Source organism: Nicotiana tomentosiformis, chromosome 7 (genome assembly GCF_000390325.3).
Source record: "Nicotiana tomentosiformis chromosome 7, ASM39032v3, whole genome shotgun sequence".
Classification (NCBI taxonomy): Eukaryota; Viridiplantae; Streptophyta; class Magnoliopsida; order Solanales; family Solanaceae; genus Nicotiana; species Nicotiana tomentosiformis.
The window spans coordinates 87,045,105-87,071,768 of NC_090818.1; the positions used below are offsets into that span (position 1 = coordinate 87,045,105).

General features: G+C 38.0%; 1 protein-coding gene across 2 annotated transcripts; it reads right to left on the reverse strand.

The window, feature by feature from the left end:
• Nucleotides 1-26,004, reverse strand: LOC104090844 (nardilysin-like). Of its 2 annotated transcripts, none has more exons than XM_009596038.4 (19): nt 25,490-26,004; nt 25,311-25,386; nt 22,218-22,264; nt 21,868-21,972; nt 20,836-20,909; nt 20,656-20,751; nt 20,442-20,561; nt 19,875-20,108; nt 18,883-19,031; nt 13,956-14,112; nt 11,835-11,987; nt 10,200-10,576; nt 9,873-10,022; nt 8,601-8,783; nt 7,461-7,664; nt 7,229-7,335; nt 6,496-6,649; nt 5,840-5,961; nt 1-544 (listed from the first exon to the last, which is right to left on the reverse strand). In XM_009596038.4, exons 2-19 carry the CDS (start codon nt 25,338-25,340, stop codon nt 301-303), a joined length of 2,706 nt encoding a protein of 901 aa, XP_009594333.1. In that variant the 5' UTR covers nt 25,341-25,386; nt 25,490-26,004; the 3' UTR covers nt 1-300. The 2 variants fall into 2 exon arrangements, with proteins under 2 accessions (XP_009594333.1, XP_009594332.1); XM_009596037.4 differs by having other exon boundaries at nt 21,868-21,980.
• Nucleotides 26,005-26,664: the final 660 nt, after the last annotated feature.

A 26,664-nucleotide genomic window follows, 5' to 3' on the forward strand; every position in this document is an offset into this window, starting at 1 on the left:
TGCAGGAATCTCCACACTTCAATTACAGCTGATCATGAATACGAAAACCCAATGGAAATCAAGTTTCCATATGGAATCTGAAGCTACATAACTTACAATATGCAAGTATAAATTTCTACCCCTATCGATCAATGAACGCAGTGGTTTATTGAAAGTTTTGCCAAATAATGAGTCTTCCAGATATTCTATGATCAAGACCTGAGTAGTTTTCCGCACATTCAAAAAATAAACAAAGACCTCAAGACGACAATTAACTAGCCAAAACTAATGATACAGGAAGTTCATAGGAATTTATAGCTCTCAACATAGGCTTGGATAGAACTTGGCTGACTTCTTGAAGGCAGTAAGGTCTTTGATGACCTGCACAGATGCTACAGGTGAATCCGCATCTTTCCAGTCAGTGTTGCAACCCCATACCCGAACAGAGAGTCTCCGGCACTTGGGGGATGGTCGTCTTAAATAAGTATGGTACCACTCGACTAAATCACTTTTTTGGATGCTCCGCAGCTCCTCTGCTTCCTTCTCAGACATGTCAAACATGTACCTGAAATCAGTGAAACAGAGATGAGGTCCATACTAAAATTGAAGCTATTTCTTTTTCTATTTTCATTTGACAAAGGCTAGCTGCTTGGAGTTGAATTAACCTGATTCCGAGCCAGTTTGCGGTGACATCTATGAGGGCATACTACGTTATAATACTTCATGTGAATATATACATACATATAGTCTACAAATCAACCCCCCCCCCCCCCCCAAAAAAAAAAAAACAGTTTAGCAAAGTACAATCACCTCTTTGATAAACTACTATATTAACTATAAACTGTGCTAGCATATCACCATTAACAAAAATATAATAAGCTTCTACGTTATTATTACAACTTACAGTGTACTGCCATGTTCATAACATAATAAGCTACATTAAGAATTGAAAAGCTGCTTTTTTTTTTTAGAAGGTAACAAGTTTTGTGTATATATATATATATATATATATATATATATATATATATTGACTGCATTAAGGGGAAAACAGTCACCCAAATTTACAAAAGGTGGGATAGGAAGATCCAGATTCCCTAATGTAGTATAAGGTTCCTAAAACTTCAACAATGGATTCTGGATCTTCCGGATACTCTTGTTTACACCAAAAGTGGAAAAGGACTAAACATTGCATTTTCAATTTCTTGATAATGCTTCTTCTGTCTTCAAAACATCTTTGGTTTCTCTCTAACCAAACTGTCCACCAAATGCAGGGTGGGACAATCTTCCATCTCTCTTTCCGGTTAGGGGGAAGCATCTTAGAACATCCAGTATACCCCTAGGCATTACCCACATGATCCCTTTCAGATTAATGAAAATCCTCCATATTTGCTCTGTAGGATTACAGTGCAAAAAAAGATGGTTGATTGTCTTAGTTTCTTCACCACATAGGTAGCATCTGGAGCATAGTTGAAAGCCTCTCCCGATGAGATTGTCCCAAGTCAAAACTGATTTTTTAGCCAACAGCCAAGTAAAGCAGGCATATTTAAATGGAATTTTGCCTTTCCAAATTAGCTTCCATGGATAGGAACCAGATTTCACTGTGAAGTTTCCTTGCTTGTTCCCTTGCCATAAGATACAATCTTCAGAGAATGTTGTCCCCTTGAACTGATTCAATGTGTTGCAGAATTCTGTTATCCTTGCAATTTCCGAGTCATTAAGTAGTCTTCTGTAGCCGAGGTTCCAACCTTGAGTTGCCCATATCTGTACAACAATAGCTCATTGTTGTAGGTTCAAGTTGTAGATGTCAGGGTATAGCTCCTTTAGTGTGTTTTGGCCAAGCCAGTTGTCTTCCCAAAAAGGAAGTTTTCAGACCATTACCTATTCTGAAGTTGGCTTTGTTTCTGAATTTTGGCCACAAGTTCCTGATAGACTTCCAAAGGCTTACCCATAAGGACTGTTCACTGGCCTGGTTGTCCAATTTCCTTTACCCCATATTTCCTTTTGATTACTTCCTTCCAAAGTGAGGTTTTATTTGAAGCATATCTCCAACTTCATCATCAAGCTCTGATTCTGTATTCTCAAATTCCTGATTCCTAATCCCCCTTGTTTTTTGCTCATTATTGAAGTATCTCATTTGACCAAATGAATTTTGTTGTTGTCACTATTGCCTTCCCACAGAAAGCTTCTTCTCATTGCATCTATTGTTTTCACCACATTAACAGGGATGGGAAAAAAAATATCATATAAGTAGGTAAGGCATCAAGTGCATTGTTAATCAAGATTAGCCCGCCTCCCAAAGATAAGTATTGACTTTTCCGGTTGACAAGCTTCTTTTCACATTTCTCCGAGACTTCATTCTAAATCCTCTTTGACTTGCTCTTGGCACCCAAAGGCCCAGATAAGTAGCAGGCAGTTCCCGTATCTTCCCTCCCGGGATATTAGTCAGTTCTTGAATTCCATTTACCTCATTAAGTGAATAGAGGTGGCTTTTGCTGAGTTTCTGCATCTCCAGGTTCCCTTGAATAGTTTTGCTCCAATTTCTATGTTTGTCTTGCAAGGCTTTCAATTTGAAGGCTAGGATGTAATAAGGTTTTCCTTCACATGTAATTGAGTTCCACCGGTCTTTAACTCTGTCTTTGAATACATCTGTCTTCAACCACCAATTTTCAAATTTGAAATAAGATTTAATTGGCTCCTCGTTCCCACATTGCAGTAAAAGTGAGGTGTGATCAGAAGTCACTCTGTGAAGAATTGATTGTTTTATGTTTCTAAAGCCTTATCCCAGTCTTCAGAAATCAAAAATATGTCTAGTCTAGTTGCAGTATTATATCTGACTCCTCTTCTCCAAGTGAATCTTCCTCCAAACAATGGCAAGTCCACCAAGCCCATATCTTTAATGAATTCAGAGAAATCATTCATTGATCTAGTGAATCGGGTACAACCTTTTCTCTGAGGGGAATCGAACTGTGTTAAAATCCCCACAAATGACCCAAGGGCCAGAGAACAAGCCCCTAGCTGCACCAACTTCCCACCAAACCTCTTCTCTTCCCTGTCTATCATTTGGGGCATAAACACTAGTTAAGTGCCAAGGTGAAATCTTGAGTTCTCCCAATGAATTTGCAACAAATAGAAAAGGATCCCAAGCTGCTGATTTCCCCATCCCAAATCCTGCTATCCCACATAATTAAGATGCCTCCACTGGTTCTACAAGCTTCTAATTGTGCAAATTTCTCCCATCTGTTTGCCCAAAGATCTTTTACAATTCCCATAATGTCTCCTTCTATATTGGATTCTTGAAAGCAATATATATCAGCTTTCCGGGTGTTGATGCAACTCTTAATCATTCTTCTCTTCCTTGCCCTGTTTAAACCTCTTACATTCTAGGATATGATGTTGACTTTCATTGATCTTTATTGATAAGGAAAACCCCTGCTTCTGGTGCCATTGCTCTGAAAGTTACTCCCTATATCCAGACTTTTGAGCTCTTTGGAACCTTTTATTTTTGGAGTTGATGCCACCATAAATTATGAGTCACCCTTGTTTGTTTGCCTCTTATGATCGATCTTCATGAATAACTGTAGAGCCTCCTTTTCACATCCTTCGAAACCTACACCAAATTCTTTGCTTAGTCTGATGATGTTCCGGTGACTCCAAATAAGAGTGTCCAATTCAGGGTCCTTCTCAACTTCTTGGTTTTGAATATTCAGTGGTTCTACCTCTTCAATTGCCCAGGTCATTTCTTCCCATGTTACGATGATTTGCATGTTGTTAGAGTTTTGTATGTCGATCGAGGAACTTGCTATTTCTTTGGCAGAATTCATGCTGTCTTCCTCGCTGCCTGCATTATTTAGGGTTTCTATGTTTCTCTCTTCTTCTGATGTTATGGTCGTGTTCTCTAGGTTTGGTTCTGTATGGTGGGTCGCGTCTTGTAGAAAGGTTGGAGAATGAGAGTTAAGCACGTATTTCTTCAACCAGTGGGTCGGGCATTATGTCTAATTTTAAAACCTTTAGTCGACTTGTCCTCCATGAGACTTAGGGCCAAAACGTCAAGGCCCAAATTCTTTTTTTAATTCGAACCGAGGCCTTGTAATTAACGGATCAGTAGTAGGGCCAGCCTCCTCACGGGCCAGAACACGTGTGACCTTTATAGCATTAGACATAGGATGTACTTCGTTAGAACAACCCACCAACCCCATCCCATGGCTGAAGTCTTGAGCCCCTCCCCCTAGATCTTTCTCCAAACTGCCATTGCCGGAACAGAATCTCACCGGAGCTTCGCACCAAGTATGAATCAAGAAGATAATCCCTGCATTCTCTATGTCAAACATCTTCGAGATTAGATCTCCATTCCCTTTCACCAGCAACCTCGCCCATTTCAGATGATTTCTGAGTTCCATTCCGTTTCTTCTTCATTCTGAATCCAACCGCCACAAAAGTCTCCCACTTCTCTGAAAACTTTCTGAGACCACAGGTGTAATGGCAGTCCACTAACCTGATCCAGGTTTTGCCATTTGGAGACCACCATTGAAGGATAAACTTGTGGAATTTCCAGTACCAGACTCCCTTATGTGTTCTGCAATTTTCTTCGAAGGAAAGCGAAGAGGAAGCGATTATAGCCCATCTCATAGATATTGACTCTGTGTGACTGCTTCCAAGTGCTACTAGCCCATTGACGAATTTCTGAAAGAGGGGGAGTGTCAGAGATCCCAAAAGGTAGACTACCCACCACACTCCTGGAAAGGAGTTCGTTGTGAGAAGAGTCGAGTCCTTCCAAGAAGCTGATGACACCACGTTTTTCCTGAATATTGGCTTCGTTTATTTCTCTAGTAGTCCATTTATTTCTTCTGATTGTTTCGGTGTAAAGAAGACCTTCAACTGCATTCCTGGGAGTAAATGTAACTGCCTTATGGGCTTTAAAATTAATGAAGTTTGAGATCTTAAATGCAATGTCCATCCACCCCGTATTGAATGCCAATTCTGATATAATAATGGCTGATCTTCTACTGTCCAGAGACTTGCCTAGCAAGCCAATAATACTGATGTAGCAACCATATTTGTTGTAGTTTTTCGAACAGAAAAATTCTGAAAGGTGATCTTGGATTTTCCATTGTCTAACTGAGTTTCCTTTTGTTTTCGAAGCTTCCTTGATGGCAAAACATAGCCATTCCATCGTCTTTTGGCTGAAAAAAGTTCTCTTGATCATGTTGCGACTTCGTTCTGTCCAGTTGTACCATGTCTCTTGTTGTAGTTTTTCGAACAGAAAAATTCTGAAAGGTGATCTTGGATTTTCCATTGTCTAACTGAGTTTCCTTTTGTTTTCGAAGCTTCCTTGACGGCAAAACATAGCCATTCCATCGTCTTTTGGCTGAAAAAAGTTCTCTTGATCATGTTGCGACTTCGTTCTGTCCAGTTGTACCATGTCTCTGCCCTTGATGCATCCCTGGTAATATCATACGATTTGAAACCCACAGATAAATATATCGTATTGTCATCCATTACGGCTAAGAAAAGAAAATCCGCTTGACGTTGCCGGCGAAAACCCTTTGAAGGTGGTGTAGCTAGCTGGAAAAGTTAGGAGATGTTAACCTCGGGAAAGGTGACTGGGAGCATCCAGCAAACTTGATTTCGCCGTACTTAAAAGATAATAAAAAAATATCGGTGTTAACATTTTTTGAATTGAAAAGCTTTTACATGATTCTAGATGTTTACATTAACTATACTATGATTAAAATATAACTAATCACCTAAAATATTAGGATATACTGCAAAAAATAATGCACCATCACATTCCAAAACTCTTCGTTATTAATAGGTGACATCTAGATACCCAGCATTGTGCAACATGGCATAGACCAAATACCTTTTATCAGTAATCTGACCCCAAAGGCGATTTGTTTCATATGCGAGCGATGGATCTTTCTCCAAAAGTTTTGCTATCAACCCACTTCTGTAGCTCTCAAAAGATTTATCATCGAGGCCGTCCTGTCAATTGAAAAATGTTCAATAATGTGCTTGAAATTAAACATCGCCAAATTGCAGCCGTGCAAACATCAGAAACCCTATCTTCCTATTCATCCCATCCCAGCACCCAACGAATAACGTAAATTAAGATTCAAATATATAACCTTGGGACATATCCTAGTCATGAATAGCATTAGGCATATGCAAAGTCTCTGATCAACAACTAAACAATTCAATCCTACCTAGGAAGTTTCAGATCCTATACAACTTAGTTCATCTTAGCTGCGCTCTAATTCATAATCCTTATTGTGCACACATGAATTCCTAATTCCAAAACATCCTCAAACAGCAGCACTTGCTACTAATATCCTACTCCATGCAACACATATCTCAACACAATGTACAATTTTGGTATTTCAAAACATGTGTTATGAACCATCTTCTACTTTTCGGAAAGGTATTATGACAAAACCTAAAGCAGCAGAAGAGGCAAGTAGTTAAACAAAGCATAGAGCTACTCACGAAACTCTAAACAAAACTAAAGTTTACGCTTACCAACAACTCTTTCACACCATCTATGAAGTTGTCAATCCTCCCTTGTAAGTAGACAGGATCATAGTCAGATGACTGAACACGGAAACAGAACCCCATTATGCGATATGTTACACGTGCACTACAGTCAACAACATAACCAAGCTGCTCCTTTGTCCTATTTCAGAGTAGAAAATGTAGTCAATCAAGTGACAGTCCTTAAAGTAGAAATCCATAACTGCAAACAGATTATGGACATGTTTGCTGGTTCACACATAACCAGGATAAAAGCACACATAAAAAATGTTTTCAAAGATACAGGAAGCGACTGAAAATAAAAAAGATAACCTAAAATTAATATAACATAAGAACACTTGAAGATGAGTCACTCAGAGTGTATAAGAGGTAATGAAATATGAACACATCCAGAAAAGGTTCCATTGGAAAATATCAAAGATACGTGGAAGGAAAATACTTGACCAGAGAGGCGGAAGGTGGGTCAGGATTCAAAGGAACTATAGAAAATTCCAGGCAAAGCATGTATAACGGATTCAAAGGAACTATAGAAAATTCCAGGCAAAGCATGTCAGACTCACAGAATATGAGTCGAAACACTTTTCACAAGAAAGTTGTATTTAATTTACTCTCTCACTTTAAGGACGGTTTGGAGGAGAAGAATCAAATGATACACCTGCAATCTCAGTACGTATTGAAGCCTCAACAGGTGGTCATACAAGAGAGAACAGTCTCATTATACCTTAGCTGATTAAAAAGTGGCTCCTCCACAAGTTCATCAAAGAGATCTATGACTGCTTTTAATTTTATCAAGGAAGTGTCTTCTTCAGGTTCAATCTGAAAATACAGCTGCAGACAAAAAAAGCATAGATCACATGATTCATCGGATTTATGGAGGAACCAAAGAGACTGAAAAGAAAAGAGAGAGAGAATTAAAAGAAGAGAAAGATGCATAAAAAATCATGTTTAATTACCTCAACCACAGAGTTTGTTTCCAGTTTATTTTTTACTCTGATATCTCTGACTAGGTCAGCGGCGGCTGGAAGACACATAACATACTCTTTATGCCTCATCTCAGATGGTAGCGGTTGTGCAGAGAAATTACTTCTAAAAATGTTTGATATGTTTAGTGCTTCTTCCTCCAGCAAATTGCCATGACAAAGGCCCTCAATATACAGCTGCAAAAATAGAGAGGTTAGTGACAAATGATTTGCCCTCTAGACTCTTCATTTTTATGACATTTAGTGTGAAGTGCAACCTGTGTACAACCCCGCATCAGCCAATAAATAGTCAGACTAAAGGTGGATTATCATTTTCTGCCAGACTCAAAGTATTTGTAATATTTCTCGTCCATTTACTGGACATCCTTATCGATTCTAGCAAACATGCAGCTACCGTACTTAATGTCATACCCCAGCCTTAGCAGAGGGCCTTCTTTAGATTTAGCATTCTGCATGTGATTTTTATTTTTCTCATAAACTCCATAGACCTCTCATCTTCATAGCTGAAAGAATCCCAAAAGACCAAAGGTTTGCCAATCTCCTGATTTCATTTCCAGCTTGTGGATCCTCCAGTTACCAGATATGTCCCTTGTAAATATCAATAACCTAGAAATACATAACTGGTAATGTTCCTTGCCAACAGAATTCAGTAACAAAGAGCTAAAGGAGTAGCAAGCAACAACAGGGAACCAATCAAAGCGTCGATCAGTAGTTGCATGGTAAAATGCTAAAAACTGTTGCATCGATGTAACTGGTTAAATCTGTTGGTCTTCATTAGAATTTGCAATAAATAGTACATTCAGTCATATATTTTGGTAAGTAACCTTGAGTATTATTTCTCAGCTCATTTATCCATTGTGAGTCATTTTGAGGCAATAATTAGCCAAGAAACATGATACCAAAACCATTATCCTATCTTTTGCAGTTTTGCTTAGTCTAAGACCAGACAGCGTGCCTTCGCCTTCAACTATTGCATATATACACAACCATTCACTAATAACATCATTAAAAAAAATAAGGCTCTGAAAAAGGTCAAGGCCTTCACATATAACTGTCAATAAGTCAATTACAATTTACAGATCACTTAAAGATATTAAACTTTAACTGGCATACCTGGGAAAGAAGCTCTGGAATGAAAGCTTTCAGCTCAGCGAGAGTCAAGTCATTTAACAAGAACAACTTCTCTTCCACGTTCCAGAAGCTCTGACACAAGACTTGCAATCGCAGGTATGATGAATGATTCAATGGTTTCATGTTAGTGTTCTTCAAAGTTCTTTCCATATCTTCCTTGATAACCTGTCAAATTTCACCCTTATTGCAAGAAGCCAAGAAATAAAACACCTAAATCTCATTTAGAGCAAAATCATTATCACAGACAGAGAATGTATGCTCAAGCATGCAACACATTTAGCTTATGCTAAAGATGATAAACAGTTACCGTTGCAAAGAAGCCAGAAAGATCTTCAGCAACAAAGACGGGCTTTAAACATAGAAGCCCATTCAACATGTACCTTACTGTCCACAATAACTTAGGCTACAACTAAAGCTATACAACTACTACTACTACTACTACTACTACTACTATTACTACTACGCCTCATTCCCAAGCAAGTTAGGGTTAGCTATATGCATCCTCTCTGTCCACAATGCTCCATTTAAGCACATCTTCGTCCAATACTATATAAATAAATTTGAAATTAAAAATAAAAGGTACTACAGTCTCAATATGTTTTACAGGCATATAAATCTCTAACACTAAAAGATTCCTAGAAATATTGAACCAAAAACATACTAACATGACTAAAGCTTAATCCCAATTAATTGGTATCGCCTATAAAGATCTTTTTTCTTTCATTGAGCCCGATTTTTTGCTAAGTTTGCATGGATCAGGAGAAAAGCCTTTGTAGGAACTCCCCAAAGACACCCCTTCATTAGAAAAGTTAGGGAAAACATAACAACAATCTGGACACAGTTTCCAAACGCTACCTTTACACATATTCAAAAATTGAAACATTCACTAAGAGGAGAGTGAACGAGCAAGTTAAAAATGAAAGAGCCGAGGATCATCAAAGAGCCATCCTTTCACTACTCAAGAATAGAGTATTGAAGAAATGGAAACATTTCCACATTTTCTTCCTTCAACTATACCCACAAGAAAAACATCATTTCGTTTTGTTTCTGATGCGTAAACAGGGACGCAAAAATTCAGTAATTGAAGTGAATTTCAGGAAAATCCTTTTGCCACATCGCTTTTTATTTCTGTCCCCCATATTCTCAAATAACAGCAACAATAAATGACGAGAAACATAAGATCCAAGCAAAAGAACAAGCAAAATTGAAGAAAACATAAATCAAAAGAAGCATTTTCAAAGCATTCGCATATACCATGAAGCGATCATCCCTGGGCAAAAATGATTTTGTCATTGCCAAAACCTTCGATAAAAGAACCGGAAGCTTATCATTGAAGCCATAGACCTTAAGTTCCAACTTGTCACCATATAGAGAAACAGAAGTTTCCAATTTAGCCACGCTAGCCTGCATTTAGATGCAACAACAGCCAAATACCACGAAGGAATATTAGTAATTCAAAAACTAAAAATACCACTATTAAGAGAAATTTGATGGTATTACATCTGCTCTTAGTAGTTCTTATGTAATTGAGCAATTTAGAAGCTGTTCATATTTGTAGAAGGGAACAATCAAGTAAATAACCTGATATATAATCTCATTCAGCTCGTCTTTTAGAAGGTGAATAAATAATTCAGTCAACAAGGCATTCTTCAAATTACCGTAACCCCCTCTTAGTGTGATACGGAAATATGTATTGGCACGAGGAAGCTTAAATGTCTTATCCAGCTTGTACCAGAGCTTCATCAGCGGTTCCTCTAGTATGCATCGTGGTTTAGTGTTTTTCGAATCACAGTTAGCCTTCTCAGCACGTATTGAAAAATCAGATGGAATAAACTCATTCTTCGCAGGCAAATGTAAGCAGATACTAATTTCTGAAGGGTCCTTCCACAATTCAAACAGAAAAGATGGAATATCTTCCTCCGCATATCGTGACCCAAACCATGGTTCCTGCTGAACATCTGAGAGAGAAAGGAGGACATTAAGAACCACAAAGAAAAGGGGCAAACCCAGAAAGAATAAAAGAGACAATTCAGTCTATACATTATGGCTTTCTTTTTTTCAAAATGGGGAGGAGGAAGGAATGGAAAGGAGAACGGGTATGAACATGAAGCTGTGTCCCAGAAACAAAATGGCTTGCTAGCTGAGGTGCCTCTGGAGTTCTGCTCATTCGACTAAAAATTAAATGTGTCTAATGCATGCATCAGCAGTACAGGATAGATATATAATATCAGATACAAAACTCAATAAGAGAACAAGTGCTTTCACCAAAGATCACATTGTTGCACATGAAGTGAAGTTTTACTTGCAAACTTTATCTGAATACGATATGTAGGGCGGGGAAGTGGATCAGTTATCTGCAGAAGCCCAACTTGTTGCATCTTCTCTATCAAATCCAGTAATGCAAATTTCATATCTTGGAGCCAGTCTAATGATACATTTTCTTGGAAACATATTTGGAAAAGTAGTACAGCTCTGAGGTTCAAATTCTGATACGGACAGCATATACTGGGATAATTTGACTTTGGTATAATCTTCAATTCGGAGGATTCAGATTAGCAAACTGATACTTATCAAAAATAAAACAAAATAAAAAACTGAATCTTTGTAAGAAAGAGGAAGGATCAGCTAATCATCTTTTTAATGTTCTACCATCTTTTTATGGCATAGAACCTAACATCATAAGCCTTGAAGAGCAGAGCTTTGAAGACAGTTTGATTTGCCTGACTGGGGTTCTACCGAATAAAAGATATAGAGGATTTTTTGAAAAAAGAATCTTTACCATTTACAGCATGATATCCATTTAGATTATCCTCTTGGGTTAAGAAACCTTTTGATCAAGGAGCTGATGAGCTTTTCAATTTCATTTGAACTCTTCTTTATTATTCCCCCACCTCCTCTTTTGAATGCTTTACATGCACTGTTTTAGTTGCAGTTTTTCATATCAATGCATATCCCGCATTATCATTACATAAAATAAACTAATGGAAATTACACAAAAGAGCTCAAATCACAACAAATTCCAGGCAAATCCTTCTTCCAGTCAATTGAATCGATACTCTAAGCTATAACCTGAAGAAAGTATCACCAGACACCTTTTTAAACCCCATATCTACACTTTTTCTTGATTAACAGAATTCGGTACCAAAGTCATCTTTTACAGGACAAACATGCTACTTTAAACTTGAAGTACTTAGAAAAATGAGTTGTGGAAGTTACCATCTGACTTCTGAAAAGACTTCGTTACAATGTCAACTCTCATGTTCTCGGGCCTGAAGAAATCTAAAACATACTTTATAAACTCGGGATCCCAAAGATCATATGCATAGTCACCATAAATGACATGCTTGGGAGGATAAACAAGCAAACCCTCTGCAACAAAGAAACTATATTAGCAGATACGAGAAATATGATTGAGATATAGATAACTTCCGATGTTACACATCACACCCTACTATATAAAGAAGGAAAAGGATGAAAGAGATTCTGAACAATTTCCCACAGATAAAATAAAAAGTTTGTTGCAAACAACTAACTACTCTGCAACCCCCATCAAAAGGGTGAGCATACTCTTTTTTTTTTCTGAGATAACTATCGTGTTTGGCCTTGCTTGCTCGAACCTTGATTATTCCATCCTCCTGCTAGTAGCATGCACTCATACTTGTGTATCTCTTTTAGTCAAGGTAGAATTCTAAAGGAAAGAGTTCAAAGCTAATCTCCATTTCTTCTTGAACCCTATGGGCTACGGGAAACGAAGGAGGCTTCTCCTTGTCACAAAAGAAATATTCAAAGTAAAGTTTTCGGCTAACCAATTGTGCTTAAACGGTTGCTCCATACCCCTCACCTTCAACTGCTTACCTCATGTTATCCTAAAATTTCTTGAGATTTGTACACCCTACGTCGATGCACGTGTTAATAGATCATCATTTCATCCAACATTACCCGATATAACCCACTTTGTATACAATTTGTAAAAGATCAGATTGCTTTTTCTATGTCCTCTCTTTTCCCCTCTCTAACCGCCACACAAATCTGGAAAAATCTAGACAAGCATCGAATTCATCCGTGTTTTTGCATTCGGATTAGGAGGGGAAGTCTTGGAATCTCCGTTGTTAAAATCTTTTAGTCCATATCTTCAAAGTTGAATCTGAAAATTGTGAGTCCTATTGATTGTTAGTTGAAAAACTCGATTTGTTCTTGTGTTTGGAGCTCAAATCAATGTTAGAGTATTGATCTTGTAAGATTTGGGAGGTGAAAATCAGATTGAAAAGTAACCAACCATTGTTGAACAAGCTTGAAGAAGTGGGATTGAATTTCAAAACCGATTTTTGTGTGAAATTTCGAGCGGGTGTTGTTTAGACATGTTGAAAATAGTCTAACGAGGTTGTCTACAAAATTTCAAGTCCTTTCAAGGAGATTTAGACTGATTTTGAGGAAGGGGAGCCGTGGCGTAACTGGTAAAGTTGCTGCCATGTGACCATGAGGTCACGGGTTCAAGCCGTATAAACAGCCTCTTGCAGAAATGCAGATAAGTCTGCGTACAATAGACCCCTGTGGTCCGGCCCTTCTCCAGACCCCGGGCATAGCAGAAGCTTAGTGCACTGGGCCGCCTTTTTTTTATACACTGATTTTGAACAAGAATTGCCACTGAACTCGAAGAAGAAGTTCATCTATGCAGCTAGCAACGTGTTATACACTTTTATACAATTTCATACACTTTATACAATGTTGTTTTTATTGGTTACACTTTTATACAAGGTAGATACATTATTTAAATGTGTAAATACAGTATAATAATGTATAAGGGTGTATAAACACTGTTGCAAAAAAATGCCGGTTATGCTTATGTAAACGAAAATACGCTATGTTGCGAACTCGCCAAAATCGTTGCCTCACCCGTGTCGGATCCTCCAAAGATACACTATTTTTAGAAGATCTGACCACACCCGACAACATTTTTGAAGAGCCCGGGCAACAAAGAAATATGCGGCGACATGGGTACAAAGTGTTGTTTTGAGCTGTATATTTTTAAAAATCTCCTAAATTTCTTTGCTAATGTCTTTTTATAAGTAAACTTTCTTTGCTGAAGTTTCCTTTCCAGAAGTAAGATATTCTAGGAAACATTTCTCTTGTGCTATTTAATGGATCCTTTGAGTTGGTGAGAACACTATATGAGAGTGCTTACTGCTTAGAACACATATTTTGAAGGAAAAAAAATTATTTAAAAGAAAAAAAGAATAGATTTAGCAGCATGCAACAGTTTGAATTAACCAACTGTCAATTTCAATATTATAGAGAGCAGAAAGAGACTCAGAAAATACACAAGGAAAGGTAGATAACCTGCAAGTTCTGCAGCATAATCATCTTGAGGTTGCTCCTCCGCGTATCTAAATTCCACATTTGCAGTATCTTGGAGTTCCTTGAATATCCACTCTTGAGGAGAATTTTGACGTAGGAGCTTGAGGTATTGATAGACAAAGCCAATGATCTCAAAGATCTGTATAAAAGAAATATTTACATATTAAAGCCACCAATCAAGCCAAATATAGATGATTATGCACTCCTAAAGATATAGTTGTAGGTTACTAAAATTATAGGAGATGATGAGAAAGCTACAGTTTCAGGCATCTTGCCACCAATCAAGCCAAATATAGATGATTATGCACTCCTAAAGATATAGTTGTAGGTTACTAAAATTAATGGAGATGATGAGAAAGCTACAGTTTCAGGCATCTGAAAGAGTATCGATTCAACCTCATTTAACTCGGGAAGGTTTATAGTTTAGTGGTACCTGTGAGAATTTCCTACAAAATAAGTGTGGGTTCAATTCTTACTGTCCCCTTTCTGCTTGCCCCTTCCTCTATCCCCTTATGTAATAGAACAAAATAGTTATAAGAGAGCCAATGGTTTTTTCCCTTTCTTTTTCTTTTTCTTTTTCTTTTTTTGATGAAAAGATATAAGTTTCATTGAAGAGCGAATGTTAAGCCTATAAGGTCTAACGTATCCACACACTAAATGAGTGTCGCAAGAATGCAAATATTAAAGATGGATGTGCGGTCAGACAAGCTTACACAAGATGAGAAATGATCACATACGGTAGAAGGTACAAGTAGCACACATAGGATAAAATGATAAACTATCTAAAGTGGAAAATTTGTCGTCGTTTATTTTGATGATATACTTATTTATAGCAAGGATGAATATTAAGATGTGTATTAAGAACTGAATATTAAATGATTAAGATTGTTTATTTTTTAACATCCTCTCTATCTCTATAAGGTAGGGATAAAGTATGCGTACACACTACCCTCCCCAGACCCTATTTATGGGATTACACTGGGTTTTTTGTTGTTGTATCTAAAGTGGGAATAAACGCCCTGGAACTAGGATCCAAATCCTAGCAGGAAAAAAACACTAAATGATTTTTTATCATCTGCCTAATCTTTGGTGGGAGATGTGCATTGTACTTGTGCTTGTAGCAGGTACCTAGTGGATTAGTTGAGGTGCGCGCAAAATGGTCTGGACACCACCATTATCCCCAAAAGAAAAGTGAGAGAGAAGGTAGCTTGAGATCGTACGGTCATATTCTACATCGATCTCCAAAAGCACCGGCCTGTGAGTTTGAAACCGTGGTAATTGAAGGTATTAAAAGAAGAAGAGGTAAACATAAAATTACATGGAGCCTTGGAGTCCACGAAGAACAAGCGCAAAATAGCGTGATATCAACTAGTTCTAATTAAGGTTTAGTTCGTTAAGAGTCTTTTAGTCATGGTAGAAATTTGTAAGCCAAAAGAAAATGTAATGAATTTCTAATGCTAGAGAACCCAAATCTTCAAACATTAGATTGTTAGGGGTCTCAATGAAGCCACGTTTAGCGCGGACTTATATTGCTGACTCCAACTAGCTTAGGATTGAGATATTGGCATTGTTGTTAATCAAAAAGCTATAATTTCCCTCTTACGGATTTTATGGATCCGGTACCTAAATGTTCGTTTTCTCGTTTAAGCGAGATTTAAGCCACTGCGAGAAAGCACGGAAGAAAAATATATTATTGATATTCAATTAAGTGTTTTACAGTAGCCCTATTTATAACTATACACAATATATATTCTACTCTTATTCCATGTGGGACTAGGGTTATTTACATAACTATCTAACACTCCCCCTCTCAAGCTGGTGCATACAAATCACATGTACCGAGCTTGTTACATATGTAACTAATACGAAAACCAATGAGGGACTTGGTGAAAATATCTGCAAGTTGATCAATATCTCCCGAGAGTATCTTTTCTCTAACGAAGTGACAGTCAATCTCAATGTGTTTAGTTCTCTCATGGAACACCGAATTTGATGCAATACAAAGAGCAGCTTGATTATCACACACAAGTTCCATCTTGCTGATCTCACCAAATTTCAACTCCTTGAGCAAATGTTTGATCCAAACTAGCTCACATGTTGCTATAGCCATTGCTCGATATTCTGCTTCTGCACTAGACCGAGCAACCACATTCTATTTCTTGCTCTTCCAAGACACCAAATTACCTCCTACTAAAATATAATATCCAGACGTAGAATGTCTATCAGAAGGTGATTATGCCCAATCAACATCTGAGTATCCAACAATTTGCTTATGGCCTCGATATTCAAACAATAATCCTTTGCCCGGAGCTAATTTTCTAAACCAAAGAATGCGAACAACTGCATCCCAATGACTATCACAAGGAGAATCCATAAACGACTCACAACACTCACAGAAAAGAAAATGCCAGGTCTAGTCACTGTGAGGTAATTTAATTTACCAACCAACCGCCTATATCGTGTAGGATCGCTAAGCGGCTCCCCCTGTCCTGACAGAAGTTTAGAATTCGGATCCATAGGAATGTCAACGGATCTACAGCCTAGCATTCTTGTCTCCTCATGAATGTCTAAGGCATACTTCCGTTATGAGATCATAATTTGTGAGATCATAATGCCTGAGCTAGACTGAGCAATCTCAATACCTAGAAAATACTTTAATCTACCCATATCCTTAGTCTGAAAGTGCTGAAAGAGATATTACTTCAACTTACTTTATCGTCAACATAAACCAACAGATAAATACAGAGATTTGAAGCTGAATGCCGGTAAGTGATCAGCTTCACTACGAGTCATGCCAAACTCCTGAATAATTGTGCTGAACTTACCAAACCAGGATCGAGGAGACTGTTTTAGACCATAGATTGACCGGCACAACCGACATACAAGGCCACTAGACTCCCCATAAGCAAAAAAACCATGTGGTTGCTCATTAGAAACCTCATCCTCAAGGTCATCGTTAAGAAAAGCATTCTTAATGTCCAACTGATAGAGAGGCCAACGGCGAACAGCATCCATGGACAGAAAAAGGCAGACTGATGCTATTTAAGCCACGGCAGAGAAAGTATCACTGTAATCGAGCCCAAATATATGAGTATACCCTTTGGCAACAAGACGAGCCTTAAGTCAATCAACCTGGCCATCTGGACCAACTTTGACTGCATACACTCAACGACAACCAACAGTAGATTTACCTTAAGTAAGAAAAACAAGCTCCCAAGTACCACCCATATGTAAAGCAGACATCTTGTCAATCATAGCATGTCACCATCTTGGATGAGACAGTGTTTTACTGTAGACTTAGGGATGGGAGAGAGGACAAAGATGATACAAACGCATAACGAGGTGATGACAGACGATGATAACTTAAACCAACATAATGGGGATTAGGATTAAGTGTGAACCATAGACATTTCTGAAGTGCAATCGGTGGACTAGGAGGAGACAATTCTGCAGTAAGAGCACGGTCAAGTGCAGGATGTGAATCAGTTGGGCCTGATGCTGGATGTGGACGACGATGATAAGTCAGGAGTGGTGGAGTTGCCGAAGGTTGAACTGGACTAGGTGATGAAACTGGAGTTATATGTGGTGAAGTTGTACGTGGTGGAGCTGGAGTTAAAAAGGAAGATGAATGGGAGACTTTTCTTTACTCTTAGTTAGATGGAGTTGGAAAGGGAAAGACGACCTATGTAGACTTAGGGATGGGAAAGAGGACAAAGATGATACAAACGCATAATGAGGTGATGACAGACGATGATAGCTTAAACCAACATAATGGAGATTAGGATTAAGTGTGGACCATAGACCTTTCTGAAGTGCAATCGATGGACTGGGAGGAGACAAGTCTGCAGTAAGAGCACGGTCAAGTGCAGGATGTGAATCAATTGGGCCTGATGCTGGACGTGGACGACAATGATAAGCCAAGAGTGATGGAGTTGCAGAAGGTTGAACTGGACTAGGTGATGAAACTGGAGCTATAGGTGGTGAAGTTGTACGTGGTGGAGCTGGAGTTAAAAAGGAAGATGAATGGGAGACTTTTCTTTACTCTTAGTTAGATGGAGTTGGAAAGGGAAAGACGACCTCTGGAAACCAAGTTCTTCACTTGAAATAGTGGATATCAGTAACTCCTACGGGAAAACTGAAGAAATATCTGGGAAAATATTGTTCACGCACAGAAAACACTGTAGCTCGCCGGAAAATTCCAATGTTGTCGGAATATGTAGGAAATAGTACTGGTGGACTCGGAATCACTATGCCAGTAAACTGTCCTGAAGGAATTTTGTCGGAAACTTGCTGGAACAGGTCTTATGCACCCGGCGCGTGCACAGAGCTCGCCGAAAAATTTCATGTTTGTCCGGCGCGTGAGGGCGCATGGGTAGGATTTTCCCAATGGGTTTTATGGGGTTTGGTCGCGGGACTACGGCGGACCTTGTGACAGTGTTGATTTGTGCACAACACTGATAAATAGTGACTTTGACGCAAACAGTCACTTATGCCACTGGAAAATTGTGCGGTGACTGAGTTCTTTCTTCCCGGATGTCGCTGGAATGACACAATGAACTTTTCTCACCGATGCTCTGATACCATGTGGGAAAACACGGGAGAAAAATATATTGTTGATATTTTATTAAGTGTTTTACAATAACCCTATTTATAACTATACACAATATATATATGCTACTCTTATTCCATGTGGGACTAGGGTTATTTACATAACTATCTAACAACTACTAAGGATCTAATATTATGAACTGAAGATACTTCTGTCTATCAACAACATTAAATTGTGTCTTTCCACATAATTTATCCTAAAATCTCTATAAGCATCAGTGATTATGAGAAGTTTGCCAATTGACTACACTGTTCAATATAGAGTAATGATTAGAAAAATAGGTGAGGCAAAGTAAACAACCTTTTCCAAGCCAGAATCAGTTAGATGTATTGACATGCCAAATATGTATGCGAATGAGGAGCGATGCATTCCTTCATCACCAACACCAGCAGAAATTGATGTTACCCAGCCTCTAGCTTTTAGGGAGAAGAGCAAGGAACCTTTTCCTTCTGAAATATTATAATTTTCTCAATGGTCAGATCTCAATAAAATGTGGATACCACTTTGACTAAGTAAAAGCACACTTGTACAAGTACATAATTTGAATTTCCCAGCCACAAAATCATCAAACGAAATATGTGCCAGTGAATCCAAGTGTGATAACAATACTACAACAACAACAACAACCCGGTATAATCCCACTAGTGGGGTCTGGGGAAGGTAGTGTGTACGCAGACCTTACCCCTATCCTGGGGTAGAGAGGCTGTTTCCGATAGACCCTCGGCTCCCTCCCTCCATGAACTCCCCACCTTGCTCTTGGGATGACTCGAACTCACAACCTCTTGGTTGGAAGTGGAGGGTGCTCACCACTAGAGCAACCCACTCTTGTCAACAATAATACAGGATAAATATCTTAGTGACTTTAAGGTCACCAGCCAAAAAGAACTCAAACGATGAATATGACATAAATTTTATTGAGAAAGGTAACGGTATATCATCAGCACCAAGGTGGTGCTGGTATCAATAGTTACAATTACAAATAGCATCAGCTTCATGCAGCGTTATATTTATATGATAGTGTTTTCTTAGCCCAGGATGATGTCTTACTAATGTATCATTTATCAAATTATGATGCTGGTTGACCGCACTTGAGCACATGACAGTCAGTCAACCAACTGCAAGCAAAAAGCTAACAGAATTTGCAGTCTGAAAACAATAAAATAAAGAGAAGAGAAAAGCAAGCCAATATGCAATAATTATAACAAGGTGCAGTGCAGTATATCCTTGATATGAAGCCAAAAGAACGACTGTATCCTTGATATGAAGCCAAAAGAACGACTGATAAAACTTACCATGGCCAAGGAGATGAGCCAGATAATCTTCAGCTTTCTTCAAGTACCCTTTCCGGAGAGAAGGCAACGTCCATGATAAATCAAGGATATGAACATCTTTAACTGCCTCTAACCAATAAAGTTTGCCAACTCTCCAAATCGGAAGTTCAGTTCTTCCGTCTGGATTTACCAGAGGACCTTTCTTGACACTGCTAAATAATTCAAGAACCCAACTTTCAAGGAGATCTAAGGACTCTGCAATATTCAGAAATGTTAAAATTAGCACATAACAACTTGCACTGAAAAGTTATGTAGCTACTCCATAACTATATGTGGGACAAGCTAAAATAAAGCATATCAGAAACATATTAATGGAAGATTTTAAAATAGAATTTAACAGCATCCAGAGTGGAGATTATCCACACTAATGTGGCCAGTATGTGTATTGAGACCAGTTTTGTACAGTGATTAATACTCTCTGACTCAAACTCGTCATCTAACAACAAAATCCTTGTCGAAGCGGGTTTTAGCCTAAAAACATATAATCATAACTTATTGACTTTACTATTCTGAATCGCAAAAAATTACCTCCCCCTATAATAACCAGTTTCATGGATCCACCACGATAGTTGTCATGGTATAGTTGTAGAATTTGTTCCCTCAAATTCACTCCTCTCTCCACTGCATCAGCAAGGCTCTTTTTATTCCCTTCACAAAGTCATGAGAAGATCATGAAAAGACAATTAATATTACATCCAAAGGGAAAAGAAAAATAGCGATGGTTTTGATGTCGTAAACTTACCCCAAAAGAACCGGTTAAAGGGATGGCCAGGCGTAGATGTATGGCACTGTAGTTGTTGCAGGCGGCAGGAATCATTTTGTAAGACCTGATTAAATTCTGTATCCCAAGAGTCAAATAACAGCATTTCAGTTGGTAAGATGTGTCGGTTGATGAGATTAACAAAATTATAGTATTGCACACCTGAGTCCACAGCTTGTACCTCCCGCTCCATGGCTTCAGCTTTAACCAAAGGTGAAACGAAAAACTGGGAAAACCTGAGAAGGAAACATAGTGAGAGTAAGAATAACAACCTTTCACGTTGCTTCGTTTTGATTGAGGGGGGTGGGGGTGATAAGCATCTTCACCTTCAAAGATGAAGTTAAGAGAGGAAGAAGAAAAGGCTACTTAATGTACTCCCTCCATTCAAGATTTAAGTTTAAATTAAATATACTTGACCAATCAGAAACAAAAGATTATATCAGGGTTATGTGGAAAGTACTGAAACAACTACTTCTTCTGTGAAAAAAGTAGAGTAGCTATTTAAATGGCAAATCAAGGTCAAAGTTTTCCTATTAAGAGTAACTCCCAAGTATTTCCACAAGGGACGAATCGGAGAAAGTCGAACTTTTGGGACAGAGTATTGGTCAAGTTCCAAATGTCCACATTGCACCAGTACGATCCAAAAGAAGTTAACAGCAACAAACGACCATGTAGAAGAAAACCATACCATGATAGAATAACTTCACTTGTCTGTGTTTGAACTATTATCAGGGGATTAAGAAAGATCATGTGCTAGAAATGTATAATCTTTACAGACAATATAATTCCAGCTTAAGCTTCAATGAAAAATCATATTTTGACTCGTATCAGGCATCTGCTGCTTTTTTGTGCACCCTGCAGCATCTTTCCTTGTACTGCGCCAGACACACAGCCATATGCAAATAGCATCAACTTTCTGGGGTGTGGTAAGAATGATGCACCGCACATGACTGTCAGATGCCATTATGTCAGGACATAATAGGGCCTATTGTTCAAAAGGACATGGGAAAAAAAAAAGGAACTTCTCTAAGTTTTGGGTTTAGCAGTAATTTTTACTTTAACATATAGGAAGTTGCAAAGACATAAAAAGAAAAAAGATGCTCCAGACGAGACTAGTTTCGTCAGATAACTTACATAATTAACTAATGTTAGAGGCTCATAAACTTAAAATGAGATGTAAAACACGCATTTTACCTTCTCAGGGCACCCTTAAGGCAATCCTTCTTAACTTCAAAATGGTAGCAGGTGTGTTCTGTTTCTGTGTATGCATTTGAACATCCTCCACGCTTGGACAAGTAACTGTCATACTAGCAACGAAAAGAGTCAAAACAGAGATCCACATTCTCAAACTGACTTGAGAATTGGCACTTCATTCCTCTGCACCATGGAGTCATATTTCTTAATGCTTTAAAATTAGCATGAGATATGAGAAATTGCAAAGAAAACGTAAATGGGAAGAAAGGATGACAATTTCAGTGAGATTGAGCAATAACCCAGTAAAGGATACAACAAACATATCCAGAAGCAAGAATAGAACAACATACCTCATTTTCATCTGGAAATTCAGTGCTTCCCATGAATAGCATGTGTTCTGAATGCATAAGAAATATGAAGAATTACTTGAGGGTCAAGATGCATTATATCAAAATATAAATTGCCAAAGTCAGTTGTGCGATATGGTCTCCAGCATTATTGGCACTGGTGAATGAGAAAGTTGAATTTTAATATTAATTGGTTTGGATAGGAGGAAAAGAAGATAAAAAAAAGGAAATTGCAGATAGAAATAAGAATATTTGTTTACTAATGTGGTTTAAGAAGAAGAAAAACAAAAAAAGAAGGTAGGGAAGAAAGGAAAACCTGTATCGCCTCACATTCAATTAGTAATTGCTAGGGGGAAAAGGGTAGAGTATAGAGGACAGGCCAATTATCGGCTAAATTTCGAACCGTGGGGGTGCTGGCCCTCAGAGATTTCTCGATGACAAAAAATAGAAGTGTTTTCATCCAAATGAACCACGTAAGAAGGAAATCTTTTGACATTCCATCCTTTTCCTTCTCTCCTATCCCCCAAACAAAAAATCCTACTCTACTTTTCATCAACACAATCATATTTTTGCTTAAGTGTCTCATGAGCTCAATCATCACGATCATAAACCAAACTTCCATTTGATGATTAAGCAATATGTTAAAAGTTCATCCATGAATTGGACATCTTGCAGCAATTTTTTTGGAAATGGAAAGAGGTATCCTTTAAGTAAAAAGCCAAGAAGTAGTATTCACGGCTTCAACCCCAGCAGCTTTTCAGATCTTTGCAATTATGGTGCCTAGTGTTTTATCACATTAGCCAAAGAAAACTATCTGATTGATATGATTATATAGCATCATTCGAGATGCACGATTCTCCCAAAAAAGAAAAAAGGAGATCAATCTGCCTAAGTAAGGAGTCCCTTCGGGACTTGGTACAAGTCACATCACTCGAAAACGAACAAATTAAGGGCAATCAATACTTTAAATTATCAATAATTTATTTGAATTTTTATATGGACTCATTTATTCAAATAATTGTGAACTAAACCTCTTATAGGTCCTAAACCAAGTGGCATGTGATATATAATTCTAACAATGTAGCTTTAATATGATTATGCTCCGCTGAGAGCTGAAGCCAGTAGTGGATGTCTGGCGTTAAAGAAGTTACAAGTGTAAAAATGTCAAGCCAAGAAAATGAGGAGTTCAAACTTTGATTTCCAGACAAGGTTCGGTAATATTCAAGCTGAACTATATAATTCAAAAAGCAATGGTAAAGGAGCATAAGCCGAGTTTGAAAGTTAGGAGGGGCATCAAACTGTGCAGCAGAGGTTTTTTGCGCGAATCTGACAGTGAATCCCCTGCACACCTACTTTTGCATTATTCATATTCATGGGAAGTATGGACCTTGTTCTAAATGTATTTGGGGTGTAATGGGTGGCTCCAGCATAACTGAAATCAGCAGTACAGAGCAGGAGGTCGCAGAAGATAAGGAAACAACTACGGTAATACACATGGAACACTGTCCATTTCAGCATTTTTTGGTCATTGTGGCAGGAAAGAAACAACAGAGCTTTTTTAAAACAGGCATAGAACAATAGTAATGAAATATAGGGTCTTGCAATTGCTATATTACTGGCCCTTGGGTGTAACATGCAGTAAAACCAAAACGTAAAATATTTTATAAACTTTTTGGACTCCCTACATGTTTAAGGTAAGAGATAGTCCTTTTCTGCTGTACAGATTGGCACCTTCTTGGTGCAATCAATGAAAGTATCAACCTGGTAATTGCATACATATGAAATGTAAAAAGAGAAACACTAAAAAAACAACATACCTAATATAATCCTACAAGTGGGGTCTAGAGAGGGTAGTGTGTACGCAGACCTTACACCTACCTTGTGGAGGTAGAGAGGCTGTTTCGGAAGACCCTCGGCAAAAAGAACACTAAAAAAGGAACACTAAGAATTGGCTTATTGGGTGCATATGAGCCGAGATCACAGTAATATGCACCGAGTCTAGTGTGATTAGAGCATAAAGAACTCAATCGGAGACTGGACCCTTGAGTTGATTCTTGACCAATTATGAATTAACCTTGCTTTAGTTCTTTGCAATTCTAACAAGGGCTAAACATCCCTACAGAAGTTGCTATTGTTCATAAATCTCGATTTGGAATCATATTGCAAATCATCATAAAAGTTATGCATGTCAGCTAAGCTCATCTTCTCGATGGAATAACATCTCAATTTTCAAAAACAATCAATTGAATAAAATCTCGTCAATCTGCGTTAGTGTACAAATCACAAATGACATCAAAGAACTCTCAATCTGCTATTTCTCTTTCTTTACTTCTCCTCCAACTATTCTCACTGCATAATAGCTAGCCAAGCAGCTCTCGGTTCATTATTTAGGTTGTTGAAATCACTCCTTTACTTTGCCATTCTCAGCACATAAAAATTAGACTCTCTCCACCCACTATGTAAGGTCTCCACATGCTTGTCCAACAAGAAGTAGGTCTGCCATTTCCAATATTTCCACAAGTCATAACAACAAATAAAACAAACTAATACGAGAGAACTATTACATCTGGTTTGTTCACTATGCCTCAATCGTCTTTACCCACGAGACCACGTTAGTAAAAAGCATTCAGTTTTCCCTTTTCACTTCCTTTGACAGTTAAAAGACTTGTCGTGCTTGCTATCCATTCAACACTCCACTCCTCTCCCATAAATGATTAGAGAAACCATTAGCTTAGTCAAGTACTATTAAAAAACCATCCTAATTTATGATCAACTAAGTAGATGTCCAAGCTTCTTTTTTTTTAATTTACGGCAATGGTGTCCTCGCCAGCTTGCGTGCACTTTGACTATGCAACAAGATACCTGCTACCTCCCAGCACAGGGTACCGGGTAATTTTATGCTTAGGTAGATGGAAAGAAATTGCCTAGTGTTTTTTACATAACGTTCAAGCAAGAGTCAACAACTTGTACTCTTGATGAACAATATAATCAATGAGCTTCTCTAGGGGTTTTCAATCAATAATGATTTGCATTACCACCACACGAACTATGAACACAAAGTAATTTAATAATATAATAATAATATGCAAAACTAACCAAGAAAATGTGCAAGACCCTGAGCATCATAAGGATCAACAAAACTGCCCATTCTCACACACATTGCAGCTGCTGCCTGCAAAATGCCACCAAATAAACTGAGAATTTAAAAAAAAAAAAAAAAATTGAATAGCAACATATACCTAATCAATAGTCGATTAGAATTAAAAGAAACAGACCTTTTTCTGTGAAGCACCTTTACTCCCTTTGTCCTTAACTTCACTATCTTCTTCATCAGCGCCGTCAGTTTCTTCTTCGTCAAAATCGCTATCTTCTGTTTCTTCTTCATCTTCGTCTTCACTTCCTTCGTCTTCTTCGGACTCGTTGTTTTCGCTTTCGGAATGTTCTGGAAGTCCATCGGGGTAAATATCAGGATCGTGAACTAGAAGAGCACAGAGGCCATTAGGGAGTTGCATGTATCTGTAGAGACGCTTATCGTGCGGCGACTTTTCTACTAAGTCATCAGCTGTCAAAGTACGGCCGTCGCCTACCGCCATTGTTTTCAATAAGATTTTCTGTGAGAGAGAGAAAAGAGATACCAGTGCTTTCTTTCTACTCTCTCAGCACAGAAAGTGTTGACGTCTGTTGCAGGTATTGTCTAGGGTCGCGTCGGTCGGTGTTTAAGCAATCTTTACGCTGACCCGCTTTCTAGGGTCTATTCCGGCTCCAAGTTACGAACCTAAACCCTCCCAATAAGATTTTCTTTTTTATAATTTTTTCCAAAACAAATTCCAATCTATCCGAAGTTAATATTAAAAAATTATGTAATTACTTGCTTTACAATCTAATCCGTTATTTTAACAAAATACTCATCTTTTTCAATATTCAACAAAATATTGTCCAAATGCCTATAACTTAATATTAAAAAATAACATAATTAGATAGTTGCTCTCCAATAACTTTGGAACTTGTAAGATTATAATTGAGAAAAAGACACTAAGAGCCCCTTTCAATACTTATATGACCACAATGCTCACTTTTTTAAAAATATGACATAATATGCTCCTTTTAAAAAATTTATTACTCGGATACCTTCTCCCTTGTATGCCCAAGTTTCACCTAAGGCCCTTCTTTCTTTTTTTTTTTAATAAATTCACTTGCCATTGTGCCTAGGGCTAGTTTTTATAAACGGCAAAGGGCCAAATATACTCATGTACTTTCGAAAATGGTCTAAAAATATCTCTCGTTATACTATTGGGTTATCTATACCCCTTCTGTCATACTTTGGAATAAATATACCCTTATTTTAGATGGAGTGCCACGTGGCAACACCAGATGAAAACGACCCATTTCTTTTTTTTACCCAATCCGTTTTTAAAAATCCATCACCCGACCCGTTTTAAAAAAATTTCAG